The 14428-nt window shown below is 40.3% G+C and overlaps 3 protein-coding genes across 15 annotated transcripts in view; 1 reads left to right on the forward strand and 2 right to left on the reverse strand.

The window, feature by feature from the left end:
• The window catches only part of LOC126939625 (nucleoside diphosphate kinase B), a 259418-nt gene that overhangs the window by 194726 nt on the left and 50264 nt on the right, over window positions 1-14428 (reverse strand). The gene's annotated exons all lie outside the window — the stretch shown is intronic.
• LOC126939627 (nucleoside diphosphate kinase A) overlaps window positions 1-14428 on the reverse strand; it is a 446836-nt gene that overhangs the window by 185328 nt on the left and 247080 nt on the right. The window lies entirely within an intron of this gene.
• The window catches only part of SPAG9 (sperm associated antigen 9), a 161734-nt gene that overhangs the window by 142872 nt on the left and 4434 nt on the right, over window positions 1-14428 (forward strand). For 5 of the 8 annotated variants that reach the window (XM_050765041.1, XM_050765039.1, XM_050765045.1 and 2 more), the window contains 5 exons: window positions 1037-1208; window positions 3776-3889; window positions 5103-5141; window positions 6064-6240; window positions 10123-10272. In XM_050765041.1, the coding sequence (XP_050620998.1) occupies window positions 1037-1208; window positions 3776-3889; window positions 5103-5141; window positions 6064-6240; window positions 10123-10272 (652 nt within the window). The remainder of the gene's footprint in view (window positions 1-1036; window positions 1209-3775; window positions 3890-5102; window positions 5142-6063; window positions 6241-10122; window positions 10273-14428) is intronic. The other 3 variants (XM_050765040.1, XM_050765042.1, XM_050765046.1) reach the window with 1 other exon arrangement.

Genomic DNA, 14428 nt, shown 5'->3' on the forward strand with positions numbered 1-14428 from the left:
GGGGTGCAATCATAACTTGCTGCAGCCTCAAACTCCTGGGCTCTAGCAAGCCTCCTGCCTCAGCCTCCCAGGTAGCCGAGATCACAGGCACACCATTACACCTGGCTAATTTTTCTTTAATTTTTTTGTAGAGACGGGGTCTTGCTATGTTGCCCAGACTGACCTCAAACTACTGGGCTCAAGCAGTCCTCCCACCTCAGCCTCCCAAGTAGCCGGGAATACAGGTGTGCACCACTATGCCCAGCTAATTTTTGTATTTATAGTAGAGTTGGGGTGTCACCATGTTGCCCAGACTGATCTCAAACTCCTGGACTCAAAAGATCCTCCCACCTCGGCCTCCCAAAGTGCTGGGATTACGGGTGTGAGCCACCAGCACCCAGCCTGATTAATTATAATTGTCATCTTACTTCAACACAGGGGCTCTGCAACAACACAAAATCTGGAGATAAAATCTTTCTGTTAGGCCAGGTGCGGTGGCTCATGCTTGTAATCCCAGGACTTTGGAAGGCTCAGGCGGGCAGATCAGTTAAGGTCAGGAGTTTGAGACCAGCCTGGCCAATATAGTGAAAGCCTGCTCTACTAAAAATATAAAAGTCAGCCCGGCATGGTGGTGTGTGCCTGTAATCCCACTACTCAGGAGGCTGAGGAAGGAGAATTGCCTGAACCCAGGAAGGGGAGGTTGCAGTGAGCCGAGATTGCGCCATTGCACTCCAGCCTGGGCGACAAGAGCAAAGACTCTGTCTCAAAATTTAAAAAATTAAGAAAATCTTTCTGTTGAACACTGTTACATAGTGTGGATATGCTAGTATTGCTGTGTGATATCCTATATAGTGCTCAAGTCCAATATCCTGTTCTTAGTTCTTTATTTTGTTTTGCATTCTAGGATGAAAACAATTGTGTATATGAGTAATCATGTTTAATATATAGTATTTGGACTTCTCTTTCAATAGTCTGCTAACTTGTGCAAATTAGCACAGTTTTAAATATGAAATCCTATGTAGCAAAAGTAACTTTGTGATTGGACAATCTCTCCTAGAAATCTTTTGATGCACATCCCAGGAAGGAGAGCCAAGTACGACAGCTTGCGTGGGTGGGGGATGGCGTGTGGGTCTCCATTCGCTTGGATTCTACGCTTCGTCTCTATCATGCACACACTTATCAACATCTACAGGATGTGGACATTGAGCCTTATGTAAGCAAAATGTTAGGTAAGCTTCCAACATGTTTTATCTTTACCAAAGAGGGTGTTTTATTTTGTCTATCTATCTATCTATCTATCTGTCTGTCTATCTATCTATCTATCTATCTAATCTCTTTATTGAAATGGGGTCTTGCGTTGTTGCCCAGGATGGAGTGCAGTGGCTATGCACAGGTGCAGTCATAGCACACTATAGCCTTGGACTCCTGGACTCAAGTGACCCTCTCACCTCAGCCTCCGTAGTAGCTGGGACTGTAGGTAGGCACATGCAACCTGACCCAGTCCTTGTTTTTATTTTTAAATAGTCTAAAATGCTGGGTAGAACCAATGAATTAAGTTACCTCAGGAATAGTGAACTTTTATCACTGAGAGTATCAGACAGATGTTTCAGTCTGCCTTGTTTTTTGTTTTCTGTTTTTTGTTTTTTTCTTTTCTTTTTTTCAAGACGGGATCTCACTCTGTCGCCTAGTCTGGAGTGCAGTGGCACCATCACGGCTCGCTGCAGCCTTGGCTTCCTGGGCTCAAGTGATCCTCCCACCTCAGCCTCCCTAGTAGCTGGACAGGCCTGCACCATCATGCCAGGCTACTTTTTTTTTTTTTGTCCTGTAGAAATGAGGTTTCACTATGTTGCCCAGGCTGGCCTTAAACTCCAGGGCTCAAGTAATTGGCCCACCTCAGCCTCCCAAAGTGCGTTACAGGCATGAGCCAGTGCACCTGGCCGCTTTTTGTTCTTGACGGAAAGTTGGGATCATTTTGGACTCCTCCTCTCTTATTTCCCACATCTCATCTGTCACTGGGAACTCTCAAGTCTGCCTCTAAAACTATATTAGATCGGTTACTTCTTTGTCTCTACCACTATCCTTTTACCCCCAGCCTCCTAACTGGGCTCCCTGTTGCCACTCCAGTCTGTTCTCTGCCTAGTAACCAAGGTGCAGATATTACCTTGACACACCTCCACTGTTGCCTTGAGATGAAGTGACACGACCAGGAGACCTTACATGTTCTCAAACACTCTCCTTGCTCACACCGAACCACAGCTCAACAAGCTCCTTCCCATTTCAGGGTCCTCACATGTGCTGCTGTATCATCTACCTGGGAAGTTCTTCTTGGTCCCTTTTTACTTGCTTAGCTTTCAGGTCATAGCCTACCTGTCATATTCAGGAAAGACCTTCATTTAGATCCTGTCATACTTTGTCTTCATGGGCTTGTCATTATTGTGATTGCACCTGTGTTATGTGATTCTTGTTTATAATCTCTCCCCTATAGACCCTAAGCCCCATGAAGATCAGGGGCCATCATTGTCTTGTTCCCTGCTCTATCTTGAGCACCGGACCCAGTGCTATAATGATTATTAGGAATGTCATAAAGGATTCCTTTCATGAAAAATGATTGAACTGGACCAGCGGTTTTCAACCATTAGTTACTGCCCTCAGAAACCTTATTTCTAGCTATGTACCTTCTCCCTAAAATGTATACACATATGCAAACACCAGCTAATTTCAGGGACATACTTTGACTGGAGGTTAAAGGTTCCTAGGTTAGGCTGAATGGTAATTAAGCCTCCTTCTAACTCTGTAGTTCAGCGATCATGCCCTCAGTTCTTGTAAGTAGAACTTATGAGTACTAATGTTCTTTCTTAAATGTATTACCTGTTCAGTAAATTTACCTTTTAAGTCACTGAAAATAAGATCATAAGATCAGCTGTAAAAATTAACTTGAAATACAAAAATGCATTTGTTCTCCCTAAATTATTTGTGTATAATACTTAAAATTTTTTAACTGCTTTAGAGCCTAAATATATAAATGAGGGGAAAAGTGTAGATTTTGTTTACAAAGATTTTTATCTATGCAAATAAACTTAAGGGAAACCAGAACTTTTTCAGTTTATAAGATCAAAGGACACTTTATTTCTCTGGGTTTGTTTGTTTTTAGAGACAAAGTCTTGCTCTGTTGCACAGGCTGGAGTGCAGTGGTGGGATCACAGTTCACAGAGCCTCAAATGCCTGGGCTTCAGTGACCCTCCCACCTCAGCCTCCCACATAGCTGGGACTACAGGCATGTGCCACCATGCCTGGCTAATTTTTGTACTTTTTGTAGAGTTTAGGTCTCAGTATGTTGCTCAGGTTGGTTTCAAACTCCTGGGATCAAGCAGTCATCCCACCTTGACCTCTGAAATGCTAGGATTTACAGACGTGAGCCACCATGGCCTGCCAGTTTCACTGTTTTCTGTTGGGGTTTTTTGTTCTATGTGTCGGTTTGCTTTTACAGTTCCCTGAGGAAATCCTGTGTCACAGTTCCTGATGTACCCTATTTCCTATGTACTTTTCTTCTAACTAATAATGTTACATTACCCACTTTTACGCTTTTCTTTTTCCATTAACCCTGAATTGTCAGACAATAAGCCCCAATAAGAGCTTACTTTGATACGAGCCTTCAGGAAACATCCATCTCACTCTAGTCACATTTCCTCTGTGTTGTGTCATCCTGCTACTACTTCTTCCTTTTGTTTTTTTTTTTGTAATCCTGCTACTTCTAAGGAACTTGGAATGTAACACGCTGTCTCTCCTTTCTTTACAGGTACTGGAAAACTGGGCTTCTCTTTTGTGAGAATCACAGCTCTTATGGTGTCTTGTAATCGTTTGTGGGTGGGGACAGGAAATGGTGTCATTATCTCCATCCCATTGACAGAAAGTAAGTATATTTTTAGATAACTGCCATGGGTCAAATAGGAGAATTATAGGAAATAGTTATGTCTGGAATTCAAATCTGTGTTAGCTCAGAAAATCAGTGATGGCAAAGATCTAGCTATTGTTACTTCACTCAATGAAACTTATAAATTCTAGGAAAATAAGTTTTCATGTATCAAGACTAGTAGTCATAATTAAAGGTTTTTCCTTGTGAAAACGTTTTCACAGTTCAGGAATCACGGTCCTATTTCATCTTTGAAATAGAAGTTAAAGTCCGTTTCTCTTAAGCCTTATTATACCATTGTCCAAAAATACTACCTAGCATCCATTCTAGTTTTTCATATCTCCTTAGCAGGTAGTTTAGTATATTCCATTTGTCTTATTTGAAGTTTAAAAAAAGTTGTGGAAGAAGTTTCTCAGGAGTTCAGCAAGCCTTTCCATCTACTATTTTAAAAGAATGTGATTTATTGTTTTTATGAGTAAAATATACCTTGTGTGTTTCTCATACAATGTTCCATTACATTAATCATCCATTAAGTAAATGTTTTTGTGTTGCAAAATTCATGGCAGGGAATGGTTTAAAAGCAAATACTGTAAGTCTATAAAATACATTAATAAATATACACTTCAGAGTCACCCTTTTTTCAGGCCAGAGGAGGGAGAAAGACTAGAAGGTATTTCAGAAGTCTTTAAAAGAACCCAAGGTTTCAATCCCAGCTGTCTTTTCTGCAGTTACTTATAAATCATATTTAGACCTCTCCTTATATCCTAAGAGATTCCAGGATCCCCTAGAGTTCATTTCAGTTCTTTGTAAGAGTTTCATTTTAGCATAGTTACTGGAACAGGATTTCTTTTTAAAAACACAGAGAGAGAGAAATAAAGGAGAAATTTTAGCATTTAGGAAATGCTGCACATTGAGTTCTTAGTGTTTTGATTTAGATTCGCTAAAGTTGCTTTATTATTTAAAAAAAAAAAAAAAAAAAAAAAAAAAACTACCATAAATCAGAATTTCCTTTTTGAGCAGAGATTCTATAGAAGGCTTGGGAAGAACTTTATGTATTACTTGGTATTATGCCAAGTGGGATCTTGTTATTTTCGTTAGAGGCTTTGAGTGCCAGTTTTGCCAGATAGAAGACGCTGAGAGTGGTGGCTCACAGTAATTCTCTCCTCCCTGTCGTGCACCTCTCCATGTCCCCTTTCCTCCTTTCTCACTTTAGCTGTAATCCTCCACCAGGGACGTTTACTGGGGCTGAGGGGTAAGTGCAGATCCTGAACCAAGCTCTTCTTCCTGGCTTCTAATAGCCACTGTAAGGCTGTTACCACTCCTCTAGAATACCCTCTTGAATGTTCCTAAATGTCATCCACTTGCAGTCACTGCATTGCAGCAGGTGTCTTTTTTTTTTTTTTTTTAATGTTTGTTACATGGCCACCAAACTGCTCAGCAGCTTAGTCTATTTATCATCTTTTGTTGCAGCTGAACTTTCTTTCAGACTTTGTTTTCCTTCCAGTATAAACATGAAACATCTCTTAAAGCTGTCATTAATTTACATCGTTTACTCTTGTTACCGATCATATTTCTTTCATTTACTTACTCGCCCATGGAATGGGGATGTTTTGTGAGTCTGGTCTTTTACAGTAACGCAGCACACCATCAGTCTGATATCAATAAAAGCTGCTCTATTGTAGTGGCTGGATTCTTGTAAGCACAGCTTTTTACCACCCCCCTCAAGGGAAATATTCTTACTGCGAGGGAGAAAAATCAGAACATAAACTATAAAGAAAGACTTTATTTGAAAATATACCCATTTACTTTAAACTGTATAATGTTTAGTTTTCTAACATGGGCATTAAAAACAAAACAAGAACCAACTAAGATTCAAATTTGTTTTCTTGTTTTTAACTAAAATTACCTTTTAAATGAATAGATGTGTTTAAAAAATAAGCTTACTTATTGCTAGACTGGCAAAATCCCCTACTCCATTTACTGAGGTACTTAAAAATAACTAGCATGCTGTATCTCTTTTTTTCCCAGCTTTGTCTTGAATTGGCATTGCCATCCTTGTTTTATCTCAACTGGCTGTAGTTTTTAGATAATATCATAAGGATTAACCAGTAACCTCTTACATCCATTACTATTTTCTAGGGGAAAATATTTGGTATTTGGTTTTTCTGTTGCAGCAAATAAAACCTCAGGTGTACCGGGAAATCGTCCTGGAAGTGTAATCCGCGTATATGGTGATGAAAACAGTGATAAAGTGACTCCAGGGACATTTATACCCTATTGTTCAATGGCACATGCTCAGCTTTGCTTCCATGGGCACCGGGATGCTGTGAAATTCTTTGTGGCAGTCCCAGGTATGTTAGATTATTCTGTTGAGATGTTCCATGTAATTGTCTCTCTTCTGTCATCTCTTGGTTCCACTACCTAATAGTCTAAGGCTAAGTACTCGAATTGCAGGTAATTTCAATATATACGAAGGAAGTTCTGCAATGGAGGTGTGAGTAAGGTGGTATAGGGATACTTGAATGAAGTTATTCTGGAATATCTCTCCCACCCCTAAAGACAAATTTGTTGATTTTTCTTTAGGAGACTTGCTTACTTTTGAAAAGCAGTAGTATTATTTTATCATCGTGGATTGCCAAAAATGGTCTTGACCTAATAAGAGAAATCACTAGAAAGAAGCTTCTATCATCAAGGCTGCATGGAGGAAGAGAGAATGCACTCTGGTACCTTTAGCAGCTTAACAGTAAAAAGCAGTGGACTAGGAGGCCTGGGGGTCTGGGCCTTGTGTCTCTGCCACTAACCTCGAGCAAGTCACTTAACCTCAGAGACTAATTTCCTCACTCCTAGGTGGATGTGATTAATATCTGCTCTGCCTACTTCATTTGTTATGTAAATTAATGAAAATGCTACTGGGAGCTACAAAGCACCACCCAGACAAAAGGTGGTAGTGATGATGTCCAGTGAAAAATGAAAAATTATCCATTGACAATACTAAAGTGATGTTACTGACCATCTCTAAGCAGGACCCATGTTTTGAATTCTTTTTTTTTCCCATAAGAGGCAAGTTTAGGAGCTAGGCAAAGTTCAAATCTGACTTTGCCCCACCAACTAACTGTGTGATGTAGAAATAGCAGTGTCTTAGTATATTAGTCAGGGTTCTCCAGAGAAACAGAACCAGTAGGATGCGTGCGTATGTGCGTGTGAGGAGAGAGACACCCTAAGAAATTGGATCACACAATTGTGGGGACTCGCAGGTCTGAAATCTGCAGGGCAGACTGGCAGGCTGGAGACCCCGGGAAGAGTGGATATTGCAGTCCAAATCTGAAAGCAGTCTGGAGGCAACATTTCTCTTTCCTTGGGATTCCTCAGTCTTTTTCTCCTAAGGCTTTCAGCTGGTTAGATGAGGCCCACCCACACTGTGGTGCATAATCAGCTTTACTCAAAGTCTATTGTTTTAAATGTTAATCATATCTAAAGAAGACTCACAATGATATCTAGACTGGTGTTTGACCAAATATCTGGGTACCGAGCTAACAAGTCAAATTACTCATCATACTTATTTTCCCAAGGGTCTTCCAAAGAGTAAATGATTATATGTACATGGGGCAAGGGCTACCCTAAGCAATTATTCAGTTATTCTTAACAACAGTGATAATGAGCTTTCTGAAACCTCATTTGTACATTTTATATATTTGTGTAGTCATTTGCTTCCTAGAAATGGGATTGCTGGTAACAGTGTTTCTCTTGCTTAAAAAAAAAAAAGAAATATCACAGAGTCCCCTTTAAATCTCCTTTGTATCCCACTCTAATCCCATTCTCCTCTCCTTTTCCTCTCCATTGGTAACCACTATCTTGAAGTTGATGCATATCCTCTTGCCCATGTTTTTGTATTTTTATTATGTTTGAATGTATTTGTAAACAAAGTATGATTGTTTTGTGGTTTTGGACTTTACATGTTAAATGTTGTGCTTCATATGTATGCTTCTACAACTTTCTTCTCATTTTTTGAGATTTATCAATGTTCATACATAAAAGTCTAGTTTATTCATTTAACTGATATTCTTATATCTGCATAAAAGTGCTACATTTTATTCATTCTTCTGTTGGTGGACCTCTAGGCTTCCTCCCTTTCTTTTTTCACTATTAAAAACAGTACTGAAGCGGACCTTCTTGTGTGCATGTGCAAGAATTTCCTGTTGGATATAAATCCAAAAGTGGAATTAGCAACATGGTTGTTGTGAGGCCAGTTGGCCCTAAAAATTAAACCATTCTGGTTGGCCTTATCAGTAATACCACTGTGCTCTTGCTTCTGTGGCAGAGCTAACTCGTCTACCAACAGAAGTCATTTCTGCAGTGCTTGATTTCTTCCAAAGTATAATTGAGTAATGCATGAATGAATCCCTGTGGGGATACATCAGACTATCCTATCCACTTTCAACATACATTAATTTTGTTACAGTGTGTCGCATTAATGACTGTCCACCTAGCTCCTGGAGGCACTGTCTGTGTAGTTTGACCAAAGGACAGCAGATTCTGACAAGGAAAAAAATCCCACAATTAAATCTTGCTAAGAGGAATGGCTTAGAGATTGCTCATTTGTTCATAGTGTGAATAGTAAAGGTTTCTCTCCTTCTACTATTTCACACTCAAGGATTCTACCTTAGAACTTAAACTTTAAAAGAAACAGCACATTTACTAGTAATTGTGTTTGCATAATCTAAATTAAAAATAACCTGTACTTTCCTTAAATATGAGAGGAAAGCCATAGATTTGAAATAAATTTAAATGTTAATGATGACAATGCAAACTCATAGGGCTTAAGTTGAAGACTTTTCTCAGTCTCTTACACAAATAAGCACATTCCTTTTCAAGGGAGAGACTTTTTCCACTGTCTTTCAGATCAAAAGATATAGACTATAATAGTTTGTTTGCAGCAGGTAGGCTGCGTGTGGTGGCTCACACCTGTAATTCCACAACTTGGAAGTCAAGGCAAGAGGATCACTTGAGCCCAGGAGTTTGAGACCAGCCTGGGCAAACATAGCAAGACTTCATTAAAAATTTTTAAGAGACCAGGCATGGTAACTCATGCCTGTAATCCCAGTACTTTGGGAGGCCTAGGTGGGTGGATCACTTGAGGTCACGATTTCGAGACCAGCCTGACCAACATGGTGAAACCCCATCTCTACTAAAATACAAAAATTAACCAGGTGTGGTGGCAGGCACCTGTAATCGCAACTAATCGCTTGAACCCCAGAGGCACAGGTTGCAGTGAGGCGAGATCGCGCCGTTGCACTCCAACCTGGGCAACAAGAGCAAAACTCTGTCTCAAAAAAATAATAATAATAGAATAGTTTGGGCTGGTGCGGTGGCTCACGTCTGTAATTCCAGCACTTTGGGAGGCCGAGGCAGGCAGATCATGAGGTCAGGAGGTCTAGACCATCCTGGCTAACACAGTGAAACTCTGTCTTTACTGAAAATACAAAAAATTAGCCGGGTGTGGTGGCACGCGCTTGTAGTCCCAGCCACTCAGGATTTGAGGCAGGAGAATCACTTGAACCCGGGAGGCAGAGGTTGCAGTGAGCCAAGATCATGCCACCGCACTCCAGCCTGAGCAACAAAGCGAGACTCCGTCTCAAAAAAAAAAAAAAAAGTAGTTTGAAGCAGGCAGCTAAGACCCACCTTGCCATGCATATATCTCATACTGGTTTTGGGGCCTATTCCTGCTTTGTTACAAAATTGCTTTACTTAGATTTTCAAGTTGGTTTTTTGTTTGTTTGTTTGTTTATTTTTTAGAGACAAGGTCTTGCTCTGTCGCCCAGGCTGGAGTACAGTGGCGCATCACAGCTCACTGCAACATTGAACTCCTGGGCTCAAGTGATCTTTCTGCCTTAACCTCCCAAGAAGCCAGGACTACAGGCGCACACCACCATACCTGGCTAACTCTTTTTGTAGAGATGAGGCCTTACTATATTTGCCAGGCTGGTCCCAATCTCCTGGCCTGAAGTGATTCTCCCACTTTGGCCTCTCAAAGGCCACCATGCCCAGCCTCAAATTGGGTTCTTAAAATCTTCATATAAATGTTTTCTGATCATGGATAGCCTTCTAGCTTCCCCCGTATTTGGTTATTAGAATATATTTACCTTTTTGTTTAACTCTAAAAATATTAAAAAGAAAAAAAAACCAGCCTCCCTTCTGTGATAAGTAATATTCACTTTTGTTTCTGTATAAAACAGGTCAAGTCATCAGCCCACAAAGTAGCAGTAGTGGCACGGATCTGACAGGTGACAAAGCAGGGCCATCTGCACAGGAGCCTGGTAGTCAGACGCCCTTGAAGTCTATGCTTGTCATCAGTGGAGGAGAGGGCTACATCGACTTCCGAATGGGTACGTCATTGGTTCTGGGAGCTCAGTGTGCGCTGTGTGCTATGACTTGGGTTTACTCCCAAAGTAAATAAGAAACCACTCTGATAATAATTCATAAAAGGTTCTCTTCTAGCTCTTTACATAGGAAAGAATTTCGTGTTTTTTGTTTTTTTCTTTTTGGTATTTCTTCTTTTTTTTTTTTTTTTTTTTTTTTTTTTTTTGAGATGAAGTCTCACGCTTTCACCCAGGCTGGAGTGCAGTGGCGTGATCTCAGCTCACTGCAATCTCTGCCTCGAGGTTCAAGTGATTCTCCTGCCTCAGCTTCCCAGGTAGCCGGAATTACAGACGTGCACCACCACACCCGGATAGTTTTTGTATTTTTAGTAGAGATGAGGTTTCACCATGTTGGCCAGGCCAGTCTCAAACTCCTGACTTCAAGTAATCCACCCTCCTTGGCCTTCCAGCTGGGATTACAAGCCTGAGCCACCGCACCCGGCCCTTGGTATTTCTTTTCATACCAAAATGTATTGTTTGAAAGGAGCATTAGAAATAGCAGGATGTGGTCAATGTTAAGTTTTATGTGAAAAGCGTAAGATTTAGGGTCAGAAGGCCTTGGACAAGTCATTCAACCTCCTAGAGCCTCGGTTTTCTAACTGGCAAATGGAGAAATAAAAATATTTCTTAAAGTGTTGTTTGTGTCAAAAAAACTTAATTTGTTCATTTTCTTAACAACAAATATGTTATTATATTATTATATATTATATTAAACACATAGTGCTCAATTGAGCACCTACTGTGTACCTGTCAGTCTTAAACTGGAGATGCAGAAACAAATCAGACAAAGCCTTCATCTAATAGATTATAGAACAGTGCAGAGATAGAGACATGTTAATAAATGAAAATGTTACTGATGCTCTGGTGGTGAGTAGTCAGTTCTTTCCAAGGGGAGGGAGAGAAGGAAGTCAAGAAATGATGCTTGAAGTGACTCAGCGCTGCACAGTCTTAGCCCAGAGGGTCAGGTTGGGGAATGGGGTGGGGAGGACCAGGGATTGGCACTCCGAGGTAGGAGAGTAGCTTGGCCAAAGGTTTAGAGATATGAAACCATCTTAATGGAAGAAAAACTATTTTAAAATGACAAGAGCGTGGAGTAGAAGAAAGTATGAATTTCTTGTCAAAAGGGAGGGAGGGACCGGAGTATGGGAGGCCTTTACATACCAGATTAAGAAGATTGTACTTTATCTTTCAAGCAAAAGAGAACTATAGGAGCAATGTGATTAGAGTTGTGTGAAGGAGGTTTAAGACTAGACGTTGGGAAATGAGTTGGGAACAAGTGAATATCCAAGAAAGGTAGTAACAGTGGGAACCGATAAGAAGCATGATGGGGGAAACAGGGAATGGGCCATAGAGCTCAGGACTGTCAACAGGAGAAGCAGGTCTGGAGGGACGGAAAGAGGAGTCCAGTGCTAGTCATGTTGATCTTGAAGAGCGTAGTGGTGATTTAGGTGGGAAATTTCCACTGGGCTTCTGAATATACAGGTCCTCTATCTTAGGAGGGAGGGATTTGGGAGCTGTCCATGTGGAGTGGTACTAAAAGCCATGAGGGTTGGTGAGTTCACCCAGGGAGTTAAAGAAAAGTTTCCAGTGGCGAAACCCAGTCTCTAATAAAAATACAAAAATTAGCCGAGCGTGATGCCGTGTACCTGTAATCCCAGCTATTCAGGAGGCTAAGACAGGAGAATCGCTTGAACCTGGGAGGTGGAGGTTGCAGTAAGCCGAGATGTGGTGTCACTGCACTCCAGCCTGGGTGACAGAGTGAGACTCCATCTCAAAAAAAGATAAGAAAGAAAAAGGAAAGGTTCCAGGATAGAACCTTGAATTCATACTCCATTTAAAGATTAGTAGAGCTTATGGAGGGATCTGAGAAGGAATGGCCAGAGATATACAAAGAAAACATGGAGAATTGATGCTCATGAAAGAGTAGTGCTTTGTAAATTGTAAGACACTGTACCAATATGTTTATTTATTTGCTATAATTTTTCTTTTTTGAGACAGAGTCTCACACTCTGTCACCCAGGCTGGAGTGCAGTGGCAAGATCTTGGCTCACTGCAACCTCCACCTTCCGGGTTCAAGCAATTCTCGTACCTCAGCCTCCCAAGTAGCTGGGATTTCAGGCATGTGCCACCATGCCTGGTTAATTTTTGTATTTTTAGTAGAGATAGAGTTTCACCATGTTGGCCAAGCTGGTCTCAAACTCCTGGCCTCAAACAGTCCACCTGCCTCAGCCTCCCAAAGTGCTGGGATTACATGCGTGAGCCACCACACCCAGCTTATTTGCTATACGTAAACTGATCCCTTGGACTCACCTAGAGTCTCAGTGCTTCAAAAAATTCCCAGACATAAGGCACTAGGTGGTTTGAGAGAAGATAATAATGTTGTAGATCAGTAACAAATACTTTAGATATGAATTCTGTAAAGGAATACAAAAAATTAGGGTCATTTAAATGACAGTGTGACAAATGTGATTAGTGTCACTAATATCTGATGCAAAAAGTTTGTTGACACTTTTAAGGGGGGAAGTCTGTTAGTGTTAACTTTAGAAATTGATTCCAGGGATGTCATCAAGAATGGAGTCATTTCAAAGTGTTTTGAGTAATTGACTATTGTTGAATTCCCTTTTATGAGAGGAATTGTTAGGGACTCCACTTGGCTGGGGTGATTTTTGTAACTTTGTCTTGGAGTGCAGTATGGCAGTTGGAACCATACTGAGGAGTTTGTTAATAAAAACCTCTATGTGGTTTTTCCATTTCCACTAAAAATTCCTTCCATTTGTGGATCCTGAAAATAGAACAAAAATTGCTTAACCAGGTTTGGCAATATCTCTAGTTATTTCCAGCCCGAAAAACAGAACTTGTCTTTAGCATAGGCTAATTTTAATAGTGAATATACTGTTTTAAAAAAAATTGAATTTGATCTTTTTGGGGGGTCCATTTCCTTTTCCATTTCCTGTAATATTTTAACAGTGAGAAATTGATTCTAACAGTCCCATATTTTTCATGATTTAAATTTAAAACTTAAGCTGTAGAGACCCTAGCAGACAGGATAATTTTCTTACAAGTAAAATCTTCAAAACAACTCAGAAAAGAAATGCCAACAGCCTTTTGTCTCAGCCAGTTAATTTGTTATCATTGAAATTTTTTAAAATTTAAGAGCCAAACTTAATTTTTTTACCTTCTAACCACCTGGTTATGTTTCAATTCAGAGATGAGATTTTGTCCTGAGTGTTCTCCTCTCTCTAGTTTGATATTGCTGTGAAAAGGCCATTACAGAACTGGGTAAGGGAAAGTTTGGCCCACAGAGAAAAATGCAGATATTTAGTGTTTTTTCTCTTCTGCTGTTTCTAGTCAACGGTATCAATATTTTCTTTTATCCAGCTGAAATTCACATGGGGCACATTACAAAATTCTGTTAGATCAGTGGAATATATCTTTAGATCGTGTGGTGTACATGTTTTTAGGATTCTGCTGAAGAATCCATTCCACTAGACAACTTTTCACTGGGTTGTGCCAAAATAACCCTGCTCTGTGACAACAGATACAATTGATGCAAGCTTGTATCGAGAAGTATCGTATGCCCTGCACTGGGTCTTGTGGAGAGGAGTGTGGTGTACCCCACACTGGGCCTTGGAAGCCAGTGTCTGATCAGGACACCATGGATCACATTCATTCAACTGCCATGCGGAAGAACCCGTATCTTGGCTGCTACTCCAACCTCTGTTTCTTCTTTTCCATTATGCACTGTTAATTCATAACCTATCCTAAACTTGAAAATCATTGAAAGAAAAACCCAGTAGCTGATGAATCTGCCATCTGCAGTGCTGCAGGCTGATTATTTTAATTTCCATATGCTTGTATCAATTATCTTCAATTGGAGAATGTTACACCTGTCATTGATAATAAGTGTGAGTTATTTGGGTTTAGTTAGTTTGCTCTGTACCTGTGCTCACGCATTTTATAACACTATTTATTCTCAGTTCTTAGTTTGGAATAAATGAGAGTAGACTCTTCATTTTGGACGAACACAGAATTGCCTTCTTAGCTTCCCATATCTGGTACCATCAGTATGCAGACATATTGGGATGGCTTTTCAACATAGTATAGTGAACTCGATTTTATAAAT

The sequence above is a fragment of the Macaca thibetana genome, chromosome 16 (genome assembly GCF_024542745.1).
Source record: "Macaca thibetana thibetana isolate TM-01 chromosome 16, ASM2454274v1, whole genome shotgun sequence".
Lineage (NCBI taxonomy): Eukaryota > Metazoa > Chordata > Mammalia > Primates > Cercopithecidae > Macaca > Macaca thibetana.